The following is a 27637-nucleotide window of genomic DNA, read 5'->3' as shown; positions in this document are numbered from 1 at the left end:
CAATTGCGTCACACCCTACATATGGAGCCTCTGTCCCACATTTCCAGATGAAGCATAAATTGGCATTAATAGATCATCAGATCATTGCACTGGTCTTGCTCTGGCGTGCTGACCCTCGTGAAGTGGCACATCATCATCATCATCGACACATTCGGGAGGGCCTCCTCCTCTGACCGCCAGTAACCCCGTTGACATCACAGCTGCCTCAAGCACACGCCACCTTCAGCGGTCCAATCGCAGACAAGAGAACTGCCTCTGTCTTGAAACGTTACCCATCACTTCCGGGCTGATAACAAGGGCTATAGATGCCCTCATATTTCCACTAAAATCACTTAGTTTTATGTATACTTTGGCACCATAGCTTTGATGTTTGGGCGTGACATGATGACAAAAGCCAGCAAATGATTTTGGTGTATTGACGAAATTATTCCAAGAGCCGCGAGAATAGCGGGCGAGAAAGAGGTGAGATTGCATTGTCTGGGCTCTCGATTCTTGCAGATGTGCTGCAATGTTAGCTAGCTAACGTTAGCTGTCTAGCAATGCTGTTTCGTAGCTTGCTACCTATCTCTCAACGATTAATGAAATGTTATTCGATGTAATTGAAATGAGACTAGTGCCAACTCGCTTTGGTCGAAACGTTTTTTGTTATTAGTTAGCTAGCTGTGTATCTTTCTTATCCACAGCACAGCTGTAATGCCGGGCTGATGATGATGATGATGATGATGGTGATGCTAACGTCGATAGCATTTGATAGGCGCTGTCTTGCGTCCCTCCCGCTGTCTGACAGCGTTAAAGTAAGCTGCTAGGTAGCTAACTAGCAAGCATACACGGTAGTTGTGACAAAAGGGCTTCTTCATGGCAGTTTGAGAGTATTGATCTACCCATTTATATCACGTTTGATTGCATTGTATTAGGATCTAGTTAGCTATTTGGATTGTTTGTTAGTTAACTAGCGTAAGCAATGTGTTTTTTTTGTGTATGTAAAAAAAAAATCTAACTAGCTAACATACTGGTAACATAACAGGTAGCTATGGTCTGACTGTGTGACCCAGTTCAGGATTTAGGATGGTCAGGTACTTTGATTTGATTAACCTATGCCAGTAACTAATGCTATGGCACCACATGAGCCATCTTTCACATCTTGTTAACTAAAAATACTTGAACTGTTGTGCAAACTGTGTTTATGATGACACTTGTGGACAGAGTGGTGGATTGCGCCAGATTATCTGACCTTTTTTGTTTTTAATTAACAACAGACACATTATCTCTCTCTCAAGGACTCTAGGAATGTTGTCTTGTCTTTACTTTCTGGTCAATTGGAAGTAGACAGAGTTTACACAGCAGAGCATGTCTTCTGGGTGATTGTGAGTTCTGTTTTTGAGAGCAGGACCAGACTTGACCTAGGCTTTCCCTAACCATAACAGAAAAACAACAACTAATTTGTTTACATTTACTGGAGTAGGCTTAACTAGATGTTTCTGTGCTGTTAGGCCTACATTTCAGTTTGCATCCTGTTAAGCCAGATGGTCTGCCAGCCATTATTACTGTGTCATGACTCATGAACATGGAGATTCAGAGTAACCTAAAACTTGACTGGTAGGTCTTCTGAGGTGTGTCCTTATAATTTATTAGCGGGCAATTCCACGGTAATAGAGTGACACTGAGACTCAGATTTTTCTCTTTAAAATGTATGTCAAGTAGAAACCAATGATTGCAAAGTTCAACAAACAATACAACTATGCACATGGACTACTTTTAAAAATGTCAACAAAATTTAACAAAAACACATTTACTAGAACGGTGCAGATGCAAAGTTTGGTAACAGAATGACGGTTTGGGCTGTTTGTGCCGTGATTCTGTTACCATGTAATTGACCTAGCCTATCCTCTCTACCATAGAGGCTGGACCTGTATATCTGGTCTCGGGTGACAAAGCCTTGAATTTCTGGTGAATGAATCAACAGAAATTTGACGAAGAGCTGTGAGACTTTGAATCAGTGGCTTTACTATCTTATAGTATTCTGACTTGGTAACATGTGTATCAACATCATAGGCTGCTGGTTTAAGAGTCAAGAATGCATGATCATTGACCAGGGTACAGACAGAGTTCTCTTCTGAAAGGTCATGGGTTAGTCTAGCCTCAGCTTAGCTTCCCACACAACGTAGACGAAGACCTACTTATTAAGGGAAGTGTGTGTTTGAGACAGGGCCATTCTACTTCTCTACATGCTCAACTAGGCCTATAGTCTCCCTTGAGATGAATTACTTTTTCTGGACCAAAATCTCTAGCTCAAGTATAGTAACAATGCTCTCAATTTGTTATGTAACCCAATCCTAGTTGTGAAGCGTGAACACTGAGATAAGGCGAAGGGCTCGGCTATTGCAGAAAGAAATACAAAGATGTGATCAAAACAACAACAGATGGTAGAATCACAGCCATATGGATATAATCTGTTATCTCTACAGTGAAGCAGTTGTGATGGTGGTAATACCGTAAAGGTAACTACGAGATTCTACAAACCATAAACAATACCATAGCCCCATGCACTGGAGTCTTATCTAGTAATATTAGCCTAATAGTAGCCTAGTAGTAGTAGAAAATGTTGTTGTTATTATTACGAAGAAGGTTGGTAGCACAGGTTGCCATTCTGTTTCATACCAAATAGAAACTTAATGGCAGCTAAGCTATCAAATTGGTGGTGGTGTTGGAGAATCATCTGAGAGAAACTTTGAACAAAACACAAATATGACCTACCACGCTGCCAGACGCTCCTTTGTATTATCAACAACCCTAACAATAACATTGCCGCTGTTTCCCCAAATGCAGATTCGATCTTTAAATAGTGGACTGGACTGACATGTAGCCTATTGGGGAATGGGGATATTCACGTCGTTAATATTTGAAGGTGTGTCGTCATGATTTGTTATGACGTTAGGCCCAGGGTACAGTAGCCTATATTTGCTGATACGGTTTAGAGAGGTGTGGATGGACATGGGTAGGCCTGAAGGTGTTTTTTGTTATTCCACTGCAAAATACCACCTATTTTCTACCAACAGTGGCTGAATATACAGTTTGTTATTTCAACCACAGTGATGCTTTGTGTAACGGAGACCCACCAAGCCCAACCCAACCCTGGGTCATACAGTGGGGAAAAAAAGTATTTAGTCAGCCACCAATTGTGCAAATTCTCCCACTTAAAAAGATGAGAGAGGCCTGTAATTTTCATCATAGGTACATGTCAACTGACAGACAAATTGAGGGAAAAAAATCCAGAAAATCACATTGTAGGATTTTTAATGAATTTATTTGCAAATTATGGTGGAAAATAAGTATTTGGTCACCTACAAACAAGCAAGATTTCTGGCTCTCACAGACCTGTAACTTCTTCTTTAAGAGGCTCCTCTGTCCTCCACTCGTTACCTGTATTAATGGCACCTGTTTGAACTTGTTATCAGTATAAAAGACACCTGTCCACAACCTCAAACAGTCACACTCCAAACTCCACTATGGCCAAGACCAAAGAGCTGTCAAAGGACACCAGAAACAAAATTGTAGACCTGCACCAGGCTGGGAAGACTGAATCTGCAATAGCTTGGTTTGAAGAAATCAACTGTGGGAGCAATTATTAGGAAATGGAAGACATACAAGACCACTGATAATCTCCCTCGATCTGGGGCTCCACGCAAGATCTCACCCCGTGGGGTCAAAATGATCACAAGAACGGTAAGCAAAAATCCCAGAACCACACGGGGGGACCTAGTGAATGACCTGCAGAGAGCTGGGACCAAAGTAACAAAGCCTACCATCAGTAACACACTACGCCGCCAGGGACTCAAATCCTGCAGTGCCAGACGTGTCCCCCTGCTTAAGCCAGTACATGTCCAGGCCCATCTGAAGTTTGCTAGAGTGCATTTGGATGATCCAGAAGAGGATTGGGAGAATGTCATATGGTCAGATGAAACCAAAATATAACTTTTTGGTAAAAACTCAACTCGTCGTGTTTGGAGGACAAAGAATGCTGAGTTGCATCCAAAGAACACCATACCTACTGTGAAGCATGGGGGGTGGAAACATCATGCTTTGGGGCTGTTTTTCTGCAAAGGGACCAGGACGACTGATCCGTGTAAAGGAAAGAATGAATGGGGCCATGTATCGTGAGATTTTGAGTGAAAACCTCCTTCCATCAGCAAGGGCATTGAAGATGAAACGTGGCTGGGTCTTTCAGCATGACAATGATCCCAAACACACCGCCCGGGCAACGAAGGAGTGGCTTCGTAAGAAGCATTTCAAGGTCCTGGAGTGGCCTAGCCAGTCTCCAGATCTCAACCCCATAGAAAATCTTTGGAGGGAGTTGAAAGTCTGTGTTGCCCAGCAACAGCCCCAAAACATCACTGCTCTAGAGGAGATCTGCATGGAGGAATGGGCCAAAATACCAGCAACAGTGTGTGAAAACGTTGTGAAGACTTACAGAAAACGTTTGACCTGTGTCATTGCCAACAAAGGGTATATAACAAAGTATTGGGAAACTTTTGTTATTGACCAAATACTTATTTTCCACCATAATTTGCAAATAAATTCATAAAAAATCCTACAATGTGATTTTCTGGAATTGTTTTCCTAATTTTGTCTGTCATAGTTGACGTGTACCTATGATGAAAATTACAGGCCTCTCATCTTTTTAAGTAGGAGAACTTGCACAATTGGTGGCTGACTAAATACTTTTTTCCTCCACTGTATTTGTTAGGGCACATCGTAGTAAAATGTTTTGCAATGGAAAACAAACATTTGTATTTCTTATTGGTCAGGTTTAGGTAGTCCCTCCCTATTTCTTCAGTTTGGTGCCAAATGAATGACCCACCCACCGCTGGCCTTTGTGTCCTTGTGCCAGAGAGAGCGAGAGAGGAAGTGAACAGGAATAGTGCTGCTGACCAAGGAAGAGGCTGAGGAGAGGATAGGGATGTGCCTCCTCCCCAGTCCCCAGGCATTGATTTATCACTGCTAGAATAGAATCAGTGGAGTGTGGCGTTTTCCTGTCAGTCTACACCCTGTCCCTGCAGCTGGCTGGTGCAGATAGGCTACAGACCTAAACAACACAGGATGGTGCAGAATACAGATAGGCCACAGACCTAAACAACACAGGATGGTGCAGAATACAGATAGGCTACAGACCTAAACAACACAGGATGGTGCAGAATACAGATAGGCCACAGACCTAAACAACACAGGATGGTGCAGAATACAGATAGGCTACAGACCTAAACAACACAGGATGGTGCAGAATACAGATAGGCCACAGACCTAAACAACACAGGATGGTGCAGAATACAGAAAGGCTACAGACCTAAACAACACAGGATGGTGCAGAATACAGATAGGCCACAGACCTAAACAACACAGGATGGTGCAGAATACAGATAGGCTACAGACCTAAACAACACAGGATGGTGCAGAATACAGATAGGCCACAGACCTAAACAACACAGGATGGTGCAGAATACAGAAAGGCTACAGACCTAAACAACACAGGATGGTGCAGAATACAGATAGGCTACAGACCTAAACAACACAGGATGGTGCAGAATACAGAACCCAACACAGTTTGGTAGAGCTTTGTCTGTGTGCCATATTGTTGATTGGTTGTTGTTTTGTAGGTTCACTGTTGATTAGGTATTATCTGATACTTGCTTGCCTAGCATGACTACCAGTATTAGGCCTATTCTATGTTTTAGAGGCGTGTAGCCTAGATTCGTTGCTGGGTTGTCTTGCGAATTGGTACGTTACTAATGTTTTGTTTGAGTCTCATTTAAAAACAACATTTGATCTGTCTATCCCTCCCTCTCCACCACCTATCTTCATCTCTGACGTGTGTTGTCTGTTCTCTCCCTACAGGTGAGCTGACTCCTCTACCAAGCTGCGTTTGTTAGTCAGTCCATCAAGCGGATCCACCAAAGGGACCACCAGTGCATGACAAGGAACACAACCAGTCTCCCAAAGAAGTGTCTGGTTGTGTCCCTCACCCTTCCTGCCCCGCCCACCTCAACTGACTCCACCCCCTGACCTCCAAGATGAAACTAAAAGAGGACATGAACCCGCTGCTTCTGCAAGTCTTCCGCTCGGTGGTCTGGGTCTACTCTGTCATTACCTTCCTGCCATGGTACCTCTTCTCGGGCGCCGGCACCAACCTAGACCGGGCACGGCGGGTCAAGGCGCGGTCGGTGAGCGGGCGCCCGGCGGGCCCTTACCGGGCGATCAACCAGGCGGACGGTAGCCATCAGAAGCTGGTGTGGTCCTTGCACCCGGGGGTGGACACCCTGGACAAGGTGATGGTGCACGGGGCGACCAGGTTCCCAGAGCGGGACTGCCTGGGCACCAGAGAGGTGCTGAGCGAGGAGGACGAGCTCCAACCTAACGGGAAGGTCTTCAAGAAGGTGAGGAAGAGAGGGGAAAGTGGATTTGAATAGCTTTCTTGATGTTATGTGTGAGATGTTGTGTTTATGTTGTGCATGAGAAAGGCCTCCTCGCTACTGTTGCAGTAGCACTAGGAGGACATTAGATGGCACTGTCTGACTGTTTGAAGGCTGCAGAGGTTGTGAATGACTGGTTTTTATAGTTAATTCTGGGGTAATAGTGCTGTCGGTGTGTGACTGTTTAGTAGTGTACTACTAGTATGTGTTGTTTGTGAAGGTTATCCTAGGGGAGTATCAGTGGATGTCGTACGAGGAGACCTACCAGTCAGCAGTGTGTTTTGGCAGTGGTCTGGCCGCACTGGGCCAGAGGCCTCAGTGTAACATCGCCATCTTCTGTGAGACCAGGGCGGAGTGGATGATCGCAGCACAGGCCTGCTTCATATACAACTTCCCATGTGAGTGGTTATGTGAAAGACAGTAACACACATTATAGCAGCACAGAAACACACACAGCACAGAAACTCACACACACACACCTTTTGTAGGATGAATCTCTAACCCCAGTGTGTTATTCTACCAGTGGTGACGTTGTACTCTACTCTGGGCGGAGCGGCCATCGCCCACGGTCTCAACGAAACAGAAATCACCCACATCATCACCAGCAAAGACCTGCTACACAGCCGTCTCAAGGTAGGTTCTGCTAGCCTTGTCCTGTTCACTTCCTGCAATGCCATATGAGACAGTACGAACTCTAGCCAGATATTGAAATATGCCCACATTTTAAATAGTCTTACCCCATGTCCTGTTATGTCAAACTAGACAGTACACACACCAGCGTTATGTTTATATTGAAAATATGACCACATTATGAATAGTTTTCACCCATAAATATGCATTGGAACTAGGGCTGTCCAAGTTAACGTGTTGTTAACGCGTGACATGTTTATCAGCGTAATGTTTTGGGATGCTGTTAATCGCATCTCCATTTCTTCACCGCATGGAATCTTTTAAGCTTACGTGTTTCCGCACGGACCATTTTAAGAACAGAAAACAACACGGAACACAGTTCCAGTCAGTCAATGCTTGCGCCTTTACAGCACTGAAGACCGTTTGCCTCTAGCCACAATCATGTAAAAGTTACGCCCAATATTACAGAAGCAATGTTTTTTCTTCGGATTCATGAGCATGTCATGGGCCGTTTTAAACTACTCGCGAGCGGCTCTTTTTTGATTTGATAACAAAGGACATTGTTTAGCTACATGTTAACTTGTCCACTGACTAGGCTATGCACACATTTGGCACAGGAAGAACTGAAACGGGATAGGTTACTCAAAGAGATGCTTCAAAGGTAGGCTGCATATGCAAGAGTGGGGGTGTGTGTGTGTGTGTGTGTGTGTGTGTGAGAGAGCGGGAATAAGTGAGAGAGAGCGAGAGAGTGTGGAAGGGAGGGAGAGTGTTGAGGCCTATGTGTGTGTGAAGTTCTCTGAACAGTACAGATGGTTACTGTATTTTCATAACATTGTTGGACAAGTTTAGCATTCCTTTGTTCTTTGTATCCATAGAGCCAGTTCTTTTTTCCTATAGTTACACGTATTTAGAATGCCTGAAGCTTTAACAGTACTTAAAGCTGTGTGTGCTTGTGTGTGTATGTCTGTCCAACTGCAATGTAGTCGATCTCAAACACGCATTTGACTTACTCAGTCAATAGCTACTGACGCTCCCTTCTCTCCTTTCCTCCTCACCTCTCTGCCCAGGCCATCCTGTTAGAGGTGCCTCGGCTGCAGCACATCATCGTGGTGGACAGTAAGCCAACCAGCTGGCCTGGCTTCCCCCGCGGCATCATGGTCCACAACTTGGACGCCGTGCAGGAGCTGGGCTCCAGACCCGACAACAGTAAGGAGGGAGAGTGGGGGTGGGTAGGGTGTGTGTGTGTTGGGGTCTATGTGATGTCTGACACGGTACAGTACTTCTGCCCTGTGTTCTTAGCGACTCTGTACCCATATTGCCCTCTTTGTCGTATTCTATCAGATTGTATTAGCCCTGTGCTATGTGTGTGACCTCTCTTGAAAGAGAGATAGCTGTACTCTGACGCATTGTGCCATGTTCTGACCCAAAGGTCTTGGTCTATGTGACCTCTCTAACCTCCCTGCTGCTCCCCTCTCTCTCTCTGTGGCTGTGTGTAGTGGCGGTGGCACGCCGGCAGCCCCTGCCCTCTGACATCGCTGTCATCATGTACACCAGCGGCTCCACCGGCATCCCCAAGGGCGTCATGATCTCCCATAGCAACATCATCGCGGGCATCACGGGCATGGCAGAGCGCATCCCAGACCTGGAGTACGTACAGAGCACTATGGTGTCTTCTAGATTCTCTCTCTCTTCATCTTCTGTCTCTCACTGCCTCTCTTTCCCCTCGTGTGCCCTGAGCACTGTCTCTCTCTTTTTGTCTCTTTTCATTATTCTATCTCTCTCTGCCACCTTTTCCCCTATAGTATGTCAACCTATCTCTCTGTTTCTCCTCTCACTCCATGCCTTTCTCCTTCTCTTTGTCTCTTTGTTTCTCTCACCTCCTCAGCGTCTCCTGCTCGCCATCTCCTTCCCTCTGTAGTATGTTGTGTGTCTGTATGCTTGGCTGTTGAATAAAATGGTTTTGTTTCCATTGGTGCAGTGAGACAGACACCTACATTGGGTACCTACCGCTGGCTCATGTTCTGGAGCTGAGTGCAGAGTTGGTGTGTATCTCTCACGGCTGCTGCATCGGATACTCCTCCCCACAGACGCTAGCAGACCAGGTGCCCACACACACACGCCAAGACACAATCACACACATGCCAAGCACCACCACTAGATCCCCTGTAAGCTCTCCTCCTGTTCTCTGTCCTCTCACTGATCCACTCTCTCTTTCCTCTGTCTCTTCTCTCTCCATCCCAGTCGACAAAGATTAAGAAGGGCAGTAAAGGAGACACAAGTGTTCTGAAGCCTACACTCATGGCTGCTGTACCGGTAAGCACCCAATCAGACCTCTTCTACATGTCCTCGTCTCCAAAGCGACCATAAAATATATAACAGTTAATATTCAGTTAAATTAAACACCAGTACAAATGATATGACCTGAGTAAGATACACAGAACATTTTGGAATGGCCCCTTTAATTGAAGATAGCCTCCCTCCTATAGGAAATCATGGATCGTATCTATAAGAATGTGATGACCAAGGTGGAGGAGATGAGCAGTGTACAGAGAACCCTGTTTGTGTTGGCCTACAACTATAAGATGGAACAGATCACCAAGGGCTACAGCACCCCGCTCTGTGACAGGTAACACACACACACACACACACACACACCTGTTGCACAGCAAACACATGCATGTGCACACACACACACAATGAGTAATGATTGATAGACAGACTATAATTCACTTTTTTCCCCTTTCTTTCATTCACTCACACACTTGCTCAGTGGTGCGCACAACAAACAAACCAATACTACTGCTATAGCTTGTGGCATTGCTGTGGGGGATTCCTGCATTAAAAATAAACATAAGATTCACATAGAGTTTTACTGTGTGGTGAATGACTTGGTGTTATAGCTACAGTGCCTTCAGAAAGTATTCATACCCCTTGACTTATTCCACATTTTGTTGTTATAGCCTAAATTCAAAATGTATTTAAAAAATGTTTTCTCACCCATCGGCACACAATACGCCATAATGACAAAGTGAAAACATGTTTTTAAAACTTGTTGCACATTTATTGAAAATTAAATAAAGATATCTCATTTACGTAAGTATTCACACCTTTGAGTTAATACTTTGTAGAAGCACCTTTGGCAGCGATTACAGCTGTGTCTTTCTGGGTAAGTCTCTAAGAGCTTTCCACACATTTGCCCATTGTTATTTTCAATATTATTCAAGCTCTGTCAAATTGGTTGTTGATCATTGCTAGACAACCATTTTCAGGTGTTGCCATAGATTTCAAGTAGATTTAAGTCAAAACTGTAACTCGGCCACTCAGGAACATTCACTGCCTTCTTGGTAACCAACTCCAGTGTAGATTTGGCCTTGTGTTTTAGGTTTATTGTCCTGATGAAAGATGAATTCATCTCCCAGTGTCTGGTGGAAAGCAGACTGAACCAGGTTTTCCTCTAGGATTTTGCCTGCGCTTAGCACCATTCAGTTTCTTTTTTATCCTGAAATTCCCCAGTCCTTAACGATTACAAACATATTCATGACATGATGCAGCCACCACTATGCTTGAAAATATGGAGAGTGGTACTCAGTAATGTGTTCTATTGGATTTGCCCCAAACATAACACTTTGTATTCAGGACAAAAAGTGAATTACTTTGCCACATTTTTTGTAGTAGTACTTTAATGCCTTGTTGCAAACAGGATGCATGTTTTGGAATATTTGTATTCTGGACAGGATTCCTTTTCACTCTGTCATTAGTATTGTTGAGTAACTACAATGTTGTTGAGCCATCCTCAGTTTTCTACAATCACAGCCATTAAACTCGGTAACTGTTTTAAAGTCACCATTGGCATGGTGAAATCCCTGAGCGGTTTCCTTCATCTCCGACAACTGAGTTAGGAAGGACACCTGTATCTAGTGACTGGGTTTATTGATACACCATCCAAAGTGTAATTAATAACTTCACCATGCTCAAAGGGATATTCAATGTTGTCTTTTTTAGTTTTTTACCCATCTACCAATAGATGCCCTTCTTTGCGAGGTATTGGAAAACCTCGCTGGTCTTTGTGGTTGAATCTGTGTTTGAAATTCACTGCTCGATTGAAGAACCTTACTATTATCTGTATGTGTGGGGTACAGAGATGAGGTAGTCATTCAAAAATCATGTTAAACACTTATTGCACACAGTGACTCCATGCAAGTTATTATTTGACTTGGTAAGCACATTTTTACTCCTGAACTTATTTAGGTTCGTCATAACAAAGGGGTTGAATACTTATCGACTCAAGACATTTCAGCTTTTCATTTTTAATTAATTTGTAAAAAATTCAAAGAACATAATTCCACTTTGACATTATGGGGTATTGTGTGTAGGCCAATGACAAAATCTCAATTGAATTCATTTTAAATTCAGGCTGGAACACAACAAAATCTGGAAAAAGTCAAGGGGTGTGAATACTTTCTGAAGGCACTGTATCCTCTGACTCACTGTCATATCCTCTTCTCTGTCTTGTTTTCTTCTTTCTCTCCCTCTCTCCAGTCTGGTGTTTAAGAAGGTGCGCTCATTGTTGGGGGGTCACATGAGGGTGCTGCTGTCGGGCGGAGCGCCCCTTTCTGCCGCCACCCAGCGCTTCATGAACATCTGCCTCTGCTGTCCCGTGGGCCAGGGCTACGGCCTCACCGAGACCTGCGGAGCTGGCACCATCAGCGAGAGTAAGAGAGCGAGGAAGATGGAGGGAGAGGGGGATGGAGGGTAGATGGAGGAGATAGTTCCAGTAAGATGGGAGGATAAAGGAGAAGGTTGTTTGTAGACTCCCGCTGCCTGGAAGAGCGAGTTGGGGTGTGATAGAGAGAAAGCCAAGTGATTGTACACACTAGTGTGCTATTCTATGTTCTCACACTTCTTTTTTCTCTCTCTGTGTCAGTGTGGGACTACAGCACAGGCCGGGTCGGAGCTCCTCTGGTCTGCTCTGAGATCACCCTCAAGGACTGGGAAGAGGGTGAGCACATCGCATTGGGACTGTAGAATGGGTGATAGTAGGGGAGGGCTGGGAAGAGAACAGGTGAGACTGGAGGGTGGATGTCAGTGGGTTGGGCCGGGAGGGTGGAGGTGAGTGGGTTTGGGGGCTTGGGTGAATGAAACTTGTATTGGAAAGGGTGGCGCTGAAGATACTTTGGAGATAGCCTTCTCCTTCTCTTCCCCAGGCGGTTACTACAGCACGGACAAGCCCAACCCGAGAGGTGAGATTGTGATCGGCGGGCCCAACGTGACCATGGGTTACTACAAGAACGAGGTGAAGAACCGTGAGGACTTCTTCATGGACAGCAACGGCCAGCGCTGGTTCTGTACGGGAGACATCGGAGAGCTCCACCCTGACGGCTGCCTCAAGATCATCGGTGACGAACCTGGCAACCAAGAGAACATTCTAGACTAGAGACCCCTAGCTTAGGCGCAGAACATGTGATATCTCATCAGTAGTGGAAGGGGGATTGTGGTGTGTGTGTGTGTGTGTCTTAACAGTGTGTTCCTCCTGTGTAGACCGTAAGAAGGACCTGGTTAAGCTCCAGGCTGGGGAGTATGTGTCTCTGGGGAAGGTGGAGGCCATGCTGAAGAACTGCCCTTTCGTAGACAACATCTGTGCTTACGCAAACAGGTAACAATGCACATATTACTGTATATACCACCTGTGTGACTAGACTCTATATATACACTCCCCTCCGTATGTATTTGGACAGTGAAGCTAAAATTCTATACTCCAGCATTTTGGATTTGAGATCAAATGTCTCATGAGGTGACGGTACAGAATGTCACCTTATATTTGAGGCTATTTTCATACATATCTGTTTTAATGTTTAGAAATGAAAGCACTATGTATCTAGTCCCCACATTTGAAGGTGTCAAGTAGTTGGACAAATTCACTTATAAGTATTCAAAGTTGAGTATTTGTTCCCACATTCATTGCACACAATGACCACATCAAGCTTGTGACTCTACAAACTTGTTGGATGCATTTTCAGTTTGTTTGGATTATGTTGTGCCCAATAGAAATGAATGGTAAATAATGTATTGAGCCATTTTGGAGTCACTTTTATTGTAAATAAGAATATAATGTTTCTGAACACTTCTACAGTGACGGAAAAAAGTATTTGATCCCCTGGTGATTTTGTACGTTTGCCCACTGAAAAAGACATGATTAGTCTATAATTTTAATGGTATGTTTATTTGAACAGTGAGAGACAGAATAACAACAACAAAATCCAGAAAAACGCATGTCAAAAATGTTATGAATTGATTTGCATTTTAATGAGGGAAATAAGTATTTGACCCCTCTGCAAAACATGATTTAGTACTTGGTGGCAAAACCCTTGTTGGCAATCACAGAGGTCAGACGTTTCTTGTAGTTGGCCACCAGGTTTGCACACATCTCAGGAGGGATTTTGTCCCACTCCTCTTTGCAGATCTTCTCCAAGTCATTAAGGTTTCGAGCCTGACGTTTGGCAACTCGAACCTTCAGCTCCCTCCACAGATTTTCTACGGGATTAAGGTCTGGAGACTGGCTAGGCCACTCCAGGACCTTAATGTGCTTCTTCTTGAGCCACTCCTTTGTTGCCTTGGCCGTGTGTTTTGGGTCATTGTCATGCTGGAATACCCATCCACGACCCATTTTCAATGCCCTGGCTGAGGGAAGGAGGTTCTCACCCAAGATTTGACGGTACATGGCCCCATCCATCGTCCCTTTGATGCGGTGAAGTTGTCCGGTTCCATTAGCAGAAAAACACCCCCAAAGCATAATGTTTCCACCTCCATGTTTGACGGTGGGGATGGTGTTCTTGGGGTCATAGGCAGCATTCCTCCTCCTCCAAACATGGCGAGTTGAGTTGATTCCAAAGAGCTCGATTTTGGTCTCATCTGACCCCAGCACTTTCACCTAGTTCACCATGTTCATTGGCAAACTTCAGACGGCCCTGTATATGTGCTTTCTTGAGCAGGGGGACCTTGCGGGCGCTGCAGGATTTCAGTCCTTCATGGCGTAGTGTGTTACCAATTGTTTTCTTGGTGACTATGGTCCCAGCTGCCTTGAGATCATTGACAAGATGCTCCCGTGTAGTTCTGGGCTGATTCCTCACCGTTCTCATGATCATTGCAACTCCACGAGGTGAGATCTTGCATGGAGCCCCAGGCCGAGGGAGATTGACAGTTATTTTGTGTTTCTTCCATTTGCGAATAATCGCACCAACTGTTGTCACCTTCTCGCTGCTTGGCGATGGTCTTGTAGCCCATTCCAGCCTTGTGTAGGTCTACAATCTTGTCCCTGACATCCTCGGAGAGCTCTTTGGTCTTGGCCATGGTGGAGAGTTTGTAATCTGATTGATTGATTGCTTCTGTGGACAGGTGTCTTTTATACAGGTAACAAGCTGAGATTAGGAGCACTCCCTTTAAGCGTGTGCTCCTAATCTCAGCTCGTTACCTGTATAAAAGACACCTGGGAGCCAGAAATCTTTCTGATTGAGAGGGGGTCAAATACTTATTTCCCTCATTAAAATGCAAATCAATTCATAACATTTTTGACATGCGTTTTTCTGGATTTTGTTGTTGTTATTCTGTCTCTCACTGTTCAAATACGCCTAGCATTAAAATTATAGACTGATAATTTCTTTGTCAGTGGGCAAACGTACAAAATCAGCAGGGGATCAAATACTTTTTTCCCTCACTGTACATTAGTGTGGATGCAATTATGATTACGGGAAATCATAAATTAATTGTGAATAATGATGAGTGAGAAAGTTACAGACACACACACATTATACCTCCAAGACATGCTAACCTCCCCTGTTAGTTGGTAATGTTGAGAGGTTAGCATGTCTTTCTCACTCATGAAAAATGTATCCTGTGAAGAGACCTCTGGTTGCATGTCTTGTGTTGTACCCGATGAGTGTCCGAACTGTGTCAACTGCTTGAACAGACAGTTCGGTACCTTCAAGACATCAATACCTTGCACAAAGATCAATAGTGATGCAGTCAATCTCTCCTCAACTTTGAGCCAGGAGAGACTGACATGCATGTTACTGACACTTTCCCTCCGTGTACATCTAAATGTGATACGTGCTGCTTTGTTCTGGACCAACTGCAATTTACCCACAGTTGAAGTCGGAAGTTTACATACACCTTAGCCAAATACATTTAAACTCAGTTTTTCACAATTCCTGACATTTAATCCTAGTAAAAATTCCCTGTCTTAGGTCAGTTAGGATCACCACTTTATTTTAAGAATGTGAAATGTCAGAATAATAGTAGAGAGAATGACTGACTTATTTCAGCTTTTATTTCTTTCATCACATTCCCAGTGGGTCAGAAGTTTACATACACTCAATTAGTATTTGGTAGCATTGCCTTTAAATTGTTTAACTTGGGTCAAACATTTCGGGTAGCCTTCCACAAGCTTCCACAATAAGTTGGGGGAATTTTGGCCCATTCCTCCTGACAGAGCTGGTGTAACTGAGTCAGGTTTGTAGGCCTCCTTGCTTGCACACGCTTTTTCGGTTCTGCTCAAATTTTTTCTATAGGACTGAGGTCAGGGCTGTGTGACGGCCACTCCAATAACTTGACTTTGTTGTCCTTAAGCCATTTTGCCACAACTCTGGAAGTATGCTTGGGGTCGTTGTCCATTTGGAAGACCCATTTGCGACCAAGCTTTAACTTCCTGACTGATGTCTTGAGATTTTGCTTCAATATATCCACATAAATTTCCTTCCTCATGATGCCATCTATTTTGTGAAGTGCACCAGTCCCTCTTGCAGCAAAGCACCCCCACAGCATGATGCTGCCACCCCCATGCTTCACAGTTGGGATGGTGTTCTTCGGCTTGCAAGCCTTCCCCTTTTTCCTCCAAACATAACGATGGTCATTATGGCCAAACAGAGGACATTTCTCAAAAAAGTCCCCATGTGCAGTTGCAAACCGTAGTCTGGCTTTTTTATGGCGGTTTTGGAGCAGTGGCTTCTTCCTTGCTGAGCGGCCTTTCAGGTTATGTCGATATCGGACTCGTTTTACTGTGGATATAGATACTTTTGTACCTGTTTCCTCCAGCATCTTCACAAGGTCCTTTGCTGTTGTTCTGGGATTGATTTGCACTTTTCGCACCAAAGTACGTTAATCTCTAGGAGACAGAGCGCGTCTCCTTCCTGAGCGGTATGACGGCTGCGTGGTCCCATGGTGTTTATACTTGCGTACTATTGTTTGTACAGATGAACGTGGTACCTTCAGGCGTTTGGACATTTCTCCCAAGGATGAACCAGACTTGTGGAGGTCTACAATTTTTTTTCTGAGGTCTTGGCTGATTTCTTTTGATACATCCACAGGTACACCTCCAATTGACTCAAATTATGTAAATTAGCCTATCAGAAGCTTCTAAAGCCATGACATCATTTTCTGGAATTTTCCAAGCTGTTTAAAGGCACAGTCAACTTAGTGTATGTCAACTTCTGACCCACTGGAATTGTGATACAGTGAATTATAAGTGAAATAATCTGTCTGTAAAAAAAAATATTTTGTCATGCACAAAGTAGATGTCCTAACCGACTTGCCAAAACTATAGTTTGTTAACAAGATATTTGTGGAGTGGTTGATAAACAAGTTTTAAAGACTCCAGCCTAAGTGTATGTAAACTTCCGACTTCAACTGTATGTCCTTCTTTGCCGCACATGACACACACAGCTGGGCACTAGTCCAGGTGCGACAAAACTAGGACCTGTAGAACCTGTCTGGTCAACTGAGATGTCAAGAAGGCAGAGCAATGCCCTATCATGGACAGACCTCTTCCCATTTTAGCAACCATTGAGTGTATATGTTTTGACCATGACAGCTTGCTATCTAGGGTTGCACCCAGCAGTTTAGTCTCCTCAACTTGCTCAATAGCCACATTATTAAATAATCGATCTAAATGACGTTGAGCGAGTGATTTGTCCCAAAAATGATGCTTTTAGTTTTTGAACTATTTAGCACCAGCCTATTGCTAGTTACCCATTCTAAAACTGACTGGAGCTTTATGTCTCAGTTATTTATTTTACTGTTGCAGCCGACGTGTATACTGTTGAGACATCAGCGTACATAGACACACAGGCTTTATTCAAGGTCAGTGGAAGGTCTTTTGTAAAAACAGAAAACAATAATGGCCCAAGCCGGCTGCTCTGTGGTTCACCACACTCAACTGAATTTGCATGAGAGGCTTCCATTAACGAAAACCCTCTGTGTTCTATTAAATCGGTAACTCTCAATCCATGATAAGGCAGAGGATGCAAATCCATAAAGCCTACGTTTTTTCAGCAATAGGTTATGATCAATGACATCAAAAGCTGCACTGAAGTCTAACAAAACAGCTCCCACAATCTTCTTACTCCAGAGATTTTTACTATCATTCTTTATATCATTTATCTTTGTTCCATAGTATAGTTTCTTCTTCTTTTTGTTTAGTTTAGTCACGTGATTTCTCAATTTACTGTATGTTTGCCAGTCTGCTGTGTTGTCAGACTTATTTGCTATTCCCTGATTGTCTGTCTCTTTGTCAACTCTTTCCATCTCTATTTCTGTCACAATGTCTCCATCTCCTGTCTGTGCCACCCACGTTCTACCTCTCTCTCACTCGCTCTCTTTGTCTTTCTGACAAATTTCTCTCTCCATCCTATATCCCAGGGGTTCCCAACCTTTTCCCCCCATGGACCCCTATTTCAATGTGTTAAATGCACCACCAGGTTCCTGCAATTCTACGTAGTTTAACATATCTATTTTTGGGTATGCTATTACATGATAATGATCTACGAAATCAAGTCTAGCCCGTATTTGATGTTATTTTCCTACCAAATATGTTGTAATATTGTAATTCCCATTAAAAGAGAAGTCTCCCCCCCTTCCCTCAAATCAATTAAGGCCCTGCAATTCCCTCAGGACACTTTGGGGACCCCTAGGTTGGGAACCACTGCTCTATCCTATTCTCTTTCTCCCAATCTCTACCTTTATTAACTCATATTATTCTCATTATTTTATTATTCTAATAATATAAAAAGGAAATACAAATATACTGTATTGGCTTAATAAAACTAACACTACTTCTCTCCCTATTTCCTCTCCTTCTCACTTAGTGACCAGTCATATGTGATTGGCTTTGTGGTGCCCAATCAAAAGCAGCTGACAGTGTTGGCAGAGCAGAGAGGGTTACGGGGCAGCTGGGAGGAGATCTGTAACAACCCTGACATGGAGAGAGACGTCCTCCGCATCATCACAGAGGCCGCCCTGTCAGGTAGGATGGAGGGGAGGGAAGGGATGGAGGGAGGGAGGAAGGAAGGAAAGTAAGGGTTAGTTAGGGAAGAGGGGGATGGAGGGAAGAGGAGAAAGAAAAAGGAGTAATGAGAGAGGGATGGAGGGGACGATGAGAGACTGATGGAGGGAGGTAGGGGTCTCTGGTTGTAACAAGAGTATTGTTTCTCCTCCTAACCCTCACCCATCTTTATGGCCATAACGTCTCTAAAGTCCAGTGTTGTGTTTCCTCCAGCCAAACTTGAGGGCTTTGAGATCCCTAAGAAGATCTGTCTGAGTGCAGAGCCCTGGACCCCAGAGACTGGCCTGGTCACGGACGCATTCAAACTCAAACGCAAGGAGCTTAAATCACATTACCAAGATGACATCGAAAGGATGTACGGTGGCAAGTAACACACACACTCAAAGACACACACAGGTACAGACATATGCAAGGAATAAACACTACCAAGATGACATGGAGACTGGAGAGGATGTACAGTGGCAAGTTACACACACACAGAGAGAAGGAACTACCCATTGTACTTCCTCCTCCTTTCGATATCCCTTCCGGCTAGTTACGATCAAATGGAAAAGAACTCTGTCAGTCAATCCAGACCCCCAAAAAAGACGGAGAGGCCAAGCCAGTTGGAGCAACATCCGTTGCTTCTCCAAAGGTTTTTCTGGGTCTGTGTGTTGCGATGACGATGGTGGCATCATGACGATGAAGGATGTTGACATGACCCGGCGGAGACACAGGAAATGACAAGTTTGTACAAAAGACTGCTTCGGCACTATGTCCATGTCCCACTTCTCCGCTCCTCCAACCCCCCCAACGGATGAAAACTGACTGAAACGGGGAACGACTACCTGAACTTTTCCAATAAGAAACGCTTGTTTTCCACTGCAAAATGTTTTGCTACAGTGAACACTAATGAATATGACCCTGAAAAGGGAGGGCCTTCGGTTTAAACGTTCCACATCCAGGTTTGAATCTATACAGGGATCTCTTTTCTTGTATATGTTTTTTTGGGGTGTGGTGATATTTGTTGTTTTGTTCATTTTTCATTATGGTTCTTTAACGTATACGGTTTGTCTTCGTTCGCTTCCGAAGCCCATTCGATTAACATCTTGTGTCTGAGAGAAATCAGTGTTGCGAAGCCATGAGTTGTTTTTTTTTACAGCAAATTGCGTTCTTAATTTACTTTTCTTTATATTTTTCTGAAAAGTTTGTTTCTCATTTATATCGGTTACCGAACCGATATTTTGTTACTCTTTTCCTCTTTTTGTGTGTGGGAATTTCCTCAGTTTTTCTCCTTCATCTGCCTCTGTCCCAAAGGTTGGTTCTATTCTATTCTATGGAAGAGTATGTGTTTACTGACTTGACTCGAAGTCCTGTCACTCTTTTACTGTGCGTTAGTGATGTAATCTCCTTCCTGCTCTGTTCCTCTGTGTGTGGCTATGTGCTGATGTGATGTGCCTGGGTTGACTGGTGGAACCGGTTTGTCATAAATAATCAGTGTTGGTGAAACTACTCTGAAAATATAGTTTACAAAGTTACCAATTACTTCACACTGGAAGAAGTTAAGCTACACTAAAGCTATCCTTAAGAAAACGATATTCTACTTAACTGAAGTAGTTAAGACATCCAACCTACTTATTAAAAAGTTAGCATATCTAAATCTGAAATGTCAGCGACTACATATTGCAAGACAGATCACTCTTGAGTCGGATGTTAACAGAAAACTATGTTTCAAGTGATAATTAGGCAGATTTGATGCTGAAAAAGAAAGGAAATTCTTGCCTACTTCCGCCATATTTTATTTTGACAAAAAAAGTAGTATGTAACCTAGTTCCAGTAGTTAGCTACATGGCAAAAAAAGTCATTGGTGGTGAGGTGATGTGTCCAGGGTGGCTACACGGAAGTAGGATGAAGTTGCCCCATAAAGCGGATCTAAGTTTTTCTTGTCTCCCCTGTGATTGAGATAAGGTTGTGGAGAGGATAAACTGATCCTTGATCTGTGCCTAAGGGCAACTTCTCATCACGGGCTGTCAATCCGTCTGAGACCCTTATTCATGTATATTCTGTCACTTAACCAGCAGGGGCCAGTATATATACTACCAGTCGAAAGTTTGGACACACCTACTCATTATATTTTTACTATTTTCTACATTGTAGAATGATAGTGAAGACATCAGAACTATGAAATAACACACATGGAATCATGTAGTAACCCAAAAAGTGTTAAACAAATCAAAATATATTTTACATTTGAGGTTCTTCAAATAGCCACCCTTTGCCTTGATGACAGCTTTGCACACTCTTGGCATTCTCTCAACCAGCTTTGCTGCTTTTCCTTCACTCTGCGGTCCGACTCATCTCATACCATCTCAATTGGGTTGAGGTCGGGGGAATCTGGAGGCCAGGTTATCTGATGCAGCATTCCATCACTCTACGTCTTGGTAAAATAGCCCTTACACAGCCTGGAGGTGTGTTGGGTCATTGTCCTGTTGAAAAACAAATGATAGTCCCACCCACTAAGCCCAAACCAGATGGAATGGCGTATCGCTGCAGAATGCTGTGGAAGCCATGCTGGTTAAGTGTGCCTTGAATTCTAAATAAATCACAGACAGTGTCACCAGCAAAGCACCTCAACACCATAACACCAGCTCCTCCATGCTTTGCGGTGGGAAATACACATGCGGAGATCATCCGTTCACCCACACCGCGTCTCACAAAGACACTAAAAATCTCAAATTTGGACTCCAGACCAAAGGACACATTTCCACCGGTCTAATGTCCATTGCTCGTGTTTCTTGGCCCATGCAAGTCTCTTCTTCTTATTGGTGTCCTTTAGTAGTGGTTTCTTTGCAGCAATTCGACCATGAAGGCATGATTCATGCATTTATTTGGACTGCAATTTCTTAGGCTGGTAACTCTAATGAAACTTATCCTCTGCAGCAGAGGTAACTCTGGGTCTTGCATTCCTGTGGCGGTCCTCATGAGAGCCAGTTTCATCATAGTGCTTGATGGTTTTTGCGACTGCACTTGAAGAAACTTTCCCTATTGACTGACCATCATGTCTTAAAGTAATGATGGACTGTTGTTTCTCTTTGCTTACTTGAGCTGTTCTTGCCATAATATGGACTTTTCTTTTACCAAATAAGGCTATCTTCTGTATACCACCCCTACCTTGTCACAACACAACTGATTGGCTCAAACGAAGGAAATAAATTCCACAAATTAACTTTTAAGAAGGCACACCTGTTCATTTAAATGCATTCCAGGTGACTACCTCATAAAGCTGGTTGAGAGAATGCCAAGAGTGTGCAAAGCTGTCATCAAGGCAAAGGGTGGCTATTTGAAAAATCTCAAATATATTTTGATTTGTTTTAACACTTTTTTGTTATTTCATAGTTTTGATGTCTTCACTATTATTCTACAATGTAGAAAATAGTAAAATTAAAGAAAAACCCTTGAATGAGTAGGTGTGTCCAAACTTTTGACTGGTACTATATATATATATATATATATATATATATATATAATAATGTCCAAACTTACAGCTAGGGGTGTGTGGGGTTTGTGCGTGTGCTGATGTTTGGGTTTGTTAGTTTTTGTATGTGTGTCTCACTGCCCTGAGCTTGTTCCAAGTTTCCTATGTCTCTGAAGCCCACTGGATGCCCACCCACATGACCCGTGTCAGTCTGTTACCTTTCAACGTTACCTCTAGTAAAACAATGGTACCTACCTACACAGTATGCTGCTAAACCAGGTCTGTAGCTCCATAAACCATATTATCACCTGGACTATCTGGCTCTGTAAACCACAAAACCATGTGGATTGTCTCTATCAAATTGGCTCAAACCTGCCATGATATACCTTTTAAAATGATGATGACCAATGTACCTCATGCATGTCTCGAAGAGAACTAATGAATCCTAGTCCAGATCTGTAGTTGTTTGCATTTTTGATAGCTGTTTGGAAGCCTGTGTTTGTGTGTCATACACTAGCACTATCTACTCTATCAGACCCTTTTGATATTACAGTAATATATTGTCATATTTCTTTGTCACAGCTCTAGTTACTGTTACTATTATTGATGAAATATGAAATACAGATTGAATGTGCAATACTTATACGAAACACAAATTCTAAAACTAAAGGATGTAATGGAAGAATGCACAGAGAGAGAGCCCCTCCACAGTGTATGAATGTGTGGGTGTGGGCCTGTATCTTTCCAGACAGACAGACGGGCGGACAGTAAACGTTGTTATAGAAGTAGTAGCGTAGCCTCTATGGAGTGATATTAGTGCCAACAGAAATTTAATCTGAATTCAATCATCTTGAATTTAATCACATTTGTTGGCACTATTATGACTAAATACCTATTTTTCTGGATTGTGAAAGTACTGTGCCGATGACAATACCCAATTATATTGGGAACTCTGTAGTGAAGACTAATATTTTGGCCTTAAATGTTCTGAATGTAAAAGAAAAAGACACTAATCAGGTTTCCATCCAAACTTCTTGTGCGAGTAAAGTAAATGTCACGACAGGCCTGATGGAAAACTTTCCAAATGTTGACACAACTAAATATGCCTTGTGGTGGGATCTTTTTGTGTCTGTAAAACTAATTAATGCGAAAAATGGTGGCGGAAACCATAATGTCTAAGTAAACTTGGAGTCACGCGATGGTATGTTGTGTGGTCCTCCCACTACGACTCGGAATAGCATGCAGTTTATTAGGCTACAGATGAAATAAGTTATGATGAATTCACAGGGTGGTGAAAGTGCACAGTGATGAGCTTGATGCTCCTTTCCAATAAATATCAAGGGTCTTATTCTTGTGACATGATATTCGATGATTGGCTGCTGTTCGACAAATACAATTTTGTCCCTAATAATCTCATAATGTGTAGGGTATATCTGCACTTTATCTGCAAGCTGTTGTTTAGAGCGCAAGTGCCAAGTCCAGAGTGGGCACATTCGCCATATAACTCAACATGTTTTGTGACAAAACCATAAGTAGAGTTTAAAATGCATGGAAACCCATTTAACCTGTCATTTTTTATTTAACTGCAAAAGTTATTTTTATGTGCACTACGTCATCACGCACAGCCCTTTGTCCACAACAAGTCAATTTGATGGAAACACTGGTGGGAAACGGCGCAACATCTTTTTATGCAGATTTTAGAATATTTGCAGGAAAATCTGTGACGAATTGGATGGAAACCTGTCTAATGATGAAGAAAAAGGCACTACAGGGGAACAGAAAGGGATTTGGATCTCCAGGAAGTTATTAGGGTTACATGATTCCTCGTGAATATATTTATAGTTTTAGTTATCGATAAGGCCTGAGGAAGGCCAAAATGTCCCAACTTTAATTAGGTATTTGGCAATAATTATTTTGGATACAGATTTCAAAGGTATGCCAGACATCCTTCCCCAAAAGGACCTTTCTATGGATTTCATTTCAGAAAGATGAAAATCATCAAAAATATCTTTGGGCAAATCTTGTTTGGAATTCCCCATATGTATAGGCTGCCATATTGTATCTATGCTCTGCAAATGAATGACTGTGTATGATTTGTGCAATGTATAGTATACAGCCTAGAATAGGAATAAGTATGAACTTGATGAACAAAGTCAAAGAAACTCCCCTTCTCAGAGGTTGGATTTCGCTTGGAATATATCAGCATAAAAAAATGACCCTCTGTTTTGAGAGTAGTCCAAAACACTGTTACATATGGGGAACCGAGATGCAGGCTAGTTTCCTTTCTTTTTACATTTCCTGATATTTCATTGGTTCTTTGTATTCAACTCCCAACCAATCGGTCCAGTCCGCTGCTCTGCTATCCCATACCAGGCTACAGTTGGTGGGTTGCCTTGTTACACGATTAAGAAGATTTCTACATGGTTCATAGGAATATACAACGTGCTTTGTCCAAGTGTTTGTCTCTGAGGATACACATACATACATAACGTCCTAGTAGTGACGTCATCCACAAACTACTTTGTGTCGTCCTTAGGTACATCAGTGTGGTGTACAGATGAATTTGACCACTCCTATTGTTTCTCATACTGTAAATATGTTGGGAAGGGTTAATATGATCAAAGCTTATGAAGATATACCAGTGTTTGGGCTCTTTTTCTTTCTCCTTTTGTTTGGGTTACTGGCCTTGTCACATAGGCTATTTGCAAGCGTCTCCTTCCTTATTTATTTGAAATTTGACCTTGTCAAGAAAATAAATGTTTGTGATTGGTATAAAAATGCTCATATTTGTATGTGTTCATTCCGTTTCATTCATAGTTATGGGGATTATATTGATTCTTGCGAATGTCTTTTGAATGAGAATGATTTGATCTGTCTGTATAACACCTGTACATTCCATCACAGACAAAAGAGTGACCCTCACAACGGTCCTAATGCAGCAGGTTAGGAGAATTTGGTTAAGGTTAGGAAAAGGGTTAGGGTTAACTAAAATGCACAAAAAATCAGCTTTTGACGTAAATTTGACAAAAGCTGGATCCCTACTAGCTATGACCGGCTTGATTAGAATCGTGTCCTGAAGCGAGCGTTTCTATGGCAATGAAGCACAGGAGGAAGTGGGTCTTTCTATAAACTAGGGTACGAGGGAGGATTTCCTACACTGGACATCTTGTTATAGCTGTTAAGTCATTGATAATAATCTGCCAATCTTTTTCATGTCATTACATTAAGTTATAAGGGGGGATCATAGCTACATTCAATAAAATTCACGAATTGATTTAAAACCCATGTTTAACCCTTTATAATGGTTGGTGTCTTGACGGATTTGTCCAAAATCTTATGACATAAAACTTTACTTTACTGTCCTTGCATTAATGGCAGTGTAAGTTGTCATTATGTCATATATTAAGCATTAATCAATTAAATTAGACATTGAACTTGAACCCTGTAAGAACTTTGGATCTAGCTGTCTGACAGTTTTTTGTATAGAGATCTCAGAAATGCAGTGTAACTACGTAACATTTTGTGTCTCCTTATGTTACTTGGTGAAAACAGTTTTCATGGATACAAAAATCCAAAATAATAAATGCAATTGAAAAATCTAATGCTTCTAACCGAAAGAGTCACCTTACCTTGACTCTTAAAACATAGATCCATACTGTCATTTACATTTTAGTCATTTAGCAGACGCTCTTATCCAGAGTGACTTAGTGAGTGCATACATTTTCATACTGGCCCCCTGTGGGAATCGAACCCACAACCCTGGCGTTGCAAACGCCATGCTCTACCAACTGAGCTACACAGGGACACATTAACATGGTTCTTCAATAATTATGCATAATACTTGCATATAGAGCCCCACAGTGGAGGTGTCATAATACCCATAAAACCTAGCGGTCAAACAGGGAAATGGTTGCAATCGTTTTTCCACCATTCATTTTTCCCATAGGGGATTTTAGAAACACTTCAAATAAGTGCTGTGTTTCGTGTAGGCTTACCCTGGTGTGCTGTTTTGATAACCATGTAAATCTCTCTTGGACAAGGTGACTTTTGTCAATATACACTTTAAATAGCCCCTCAAGTCCTAGACACTGATTTAAGGATTTGGGGAAGGTGAGCTGATCCTAGATTTTACATTTTAGTCATTTAGCAGACGCTCTTATCCAGAGCGACTTACAGTTAGTGAGTGCATACATTTTTCATACTGGCCCCCCGTGGGAAACGAACCCACAACCCTGGCGTTGCAAGCGCCATGCTCTACCATCTGAGCTACAGGGGACTAGATCAGGGCCGAACTGCAACTTCTGACCGTTTGTCAATGTGAGCAGGGTACAGGCATTGTTGTTACTATGGAAATGGGATGGACAGTGTTATAAGGATGAAAGGCAGATGTTATCATCCGATAGCACAGAGACCATAGGGCCAGAAGTTTTTCCTGACCAGAGCCATATACACTGAGTATACAAAACATTAAGAACACCTGCTCTTTCCATGACATAGACTGACCAGGTGAATGTTTTGATCCCTTATTGTCACTTGTTAAATTCACTTCAATAAGTGTAGATGAAGGGAAGGCAACAGGTTAAAGGATTTTTAAGCCTCGAGACAATAGAGACCTGGATTGTGTATGTGTGCCATTCAGAAGGTTAATGGGCAAGACAAAAGATTTAAGTGCCTTTGAACGGGGTATGGTAGTAGGTGCCAGGCGCACCAGTTTGAGTGTGTGCAGTTGTTAACGCGCAACAGTTTCCTGTGTGTATCAAGAATGGACCACCACCCAATAGACATCCAGCCAATAACATAACTGTGGGAAGCATTGGAGTCAACATGGGCCATCATCTGTGGAACACTTGACACCTTGTAGAGTCCATGCCCCAACAAATTGAGGCTGTTCTGAGGGCAAAAGGGGGTGCAACTCAATATTAGGACGGTGTTCCTAATGTTTTGTACACTGCACCACTTCAGAGCAGAGCCCTATTACATTTTAATCCAGCGTTTCCCAAACTCTGTCCTGGGGACCCCAAGGGATGCACATCTTGTTTTTTTCCCCTACCACTACACAGCGGATTCAATTAATGATCTCAAGCTTTGATTTGAATCAGCTGTGGGCCAGTATGAAAAATGTATGCACTCACTAACTGTAAGTCGCTTTGGATAAGATGTAAATGTAGTGCAAAAACCAAAACGTGCACACCAGGATCGAGTTTGGGAAACACTCTTATCCAGAGTGACTTACAGGAGCAATTAGGGTTAAGTACCTTGCTCAAGGGTACAGACAGATCTCACATAGTCGGCTTGAGGCCTGGTAAAAAAAGTGTACTAAATAGGGAGCCATTTGGGACACAAACATTCCAGTGCCGTTATCACCAGTTCCAACAAATCCCTATTAAGCAGTACAGTAGAGATTATCCCTGAACATCTGGTAGTTTAGATGAACCCATTACCACTAAGCGCAGGGTCGCACTCAATAAATACCAAACAGACCAAAACACAGGGATCTACCAGAACTTGTCCAATGAGACCTTGTTTTCGGTTGCAAAAAGTTTTGCTATAGTGTGCAAAATGAATACAACCCTGCTTCCCCTCTGGGGTGAGGTTTCCCCTAGGTACAGATCTAGCATCAGCTTCCTCTCCCCCAATCCTAACCTTAACCATTAGTGGGGGAAATGCAAAACTGACCCAAGATCAGTGTCTAGGGTAACTTCACCCTACCATGAACACATGGGACAACGTGATGTTGAGACAAAAAACAAGACATGC

General features: G+C 42.9%; 1 protein-coding gene across 2 annotated transcripts; it reads left to right on the top strand.

The window, feature by feature from the left end:
* The first annotated feature begins 284 nt into the window (after positions 1-284).
* LOC121580864 (long-chain-fatty-acid--CoA ligase 3-like) lies at positions 285-20346 on the top strand. 2 transcript variants are annotated; one of them, XM_045224829.1, is made up of 16 exons: positions 285-462; positions 684-794; positions 5890-6428; positions 6685-6862; positions 6988-7097; positions 8162-8300; positions 8591-8741; positions 9073-9196; positions 9336-9407; positions 9581-9720; positions 11634-11806; positions 12019-12093; positions 12299-12490; positions 12633-12747; positions 18230-18387; positions 18640-20346. In XM_045224829.1, exons 3-16 carry the CDS (start codon positions 6066-6068, stop codon positions 18795-18797), a joined length of 2148 nt encoding a protein of 715 aa, XP_045080764.1. In that variant the 5' UTR covers positions 285-462; positions 684-794; positions 5890-6065; the 3' UTR covers positions 18798-20346. The 2 variants fall into 2 exon arrangements, with proteins under 2 accessions (XP_045080764.1, XP_045080763.1); XM_045224828.1 differs by lacking the exon at positions 684-794.
* The last annotated feature ends 7291 nt before the right edge of the window (positions 20347-27637 follow it).

Source organism: Coregonus clupeaformis, chromosome 14 (genome assembly GCF_020615455.1).
Source record: "Coregonus clupeaformis isolate EN_2021a chromosome 14, ASM2061545v1, whole genome shotgun sequence".
Lineage (NCBI taxonomy): Eukaryota > Metazoa > Chordata > Actinopteri > Salmoniformes > Salmonidae > Coregonus > Coregonus clupeaformis.
The sequence above is the reverse complement of the archived record's forward strand: the minus strand, read 5'-3'. Positions and strand labels throughout refer to the sequence as shown.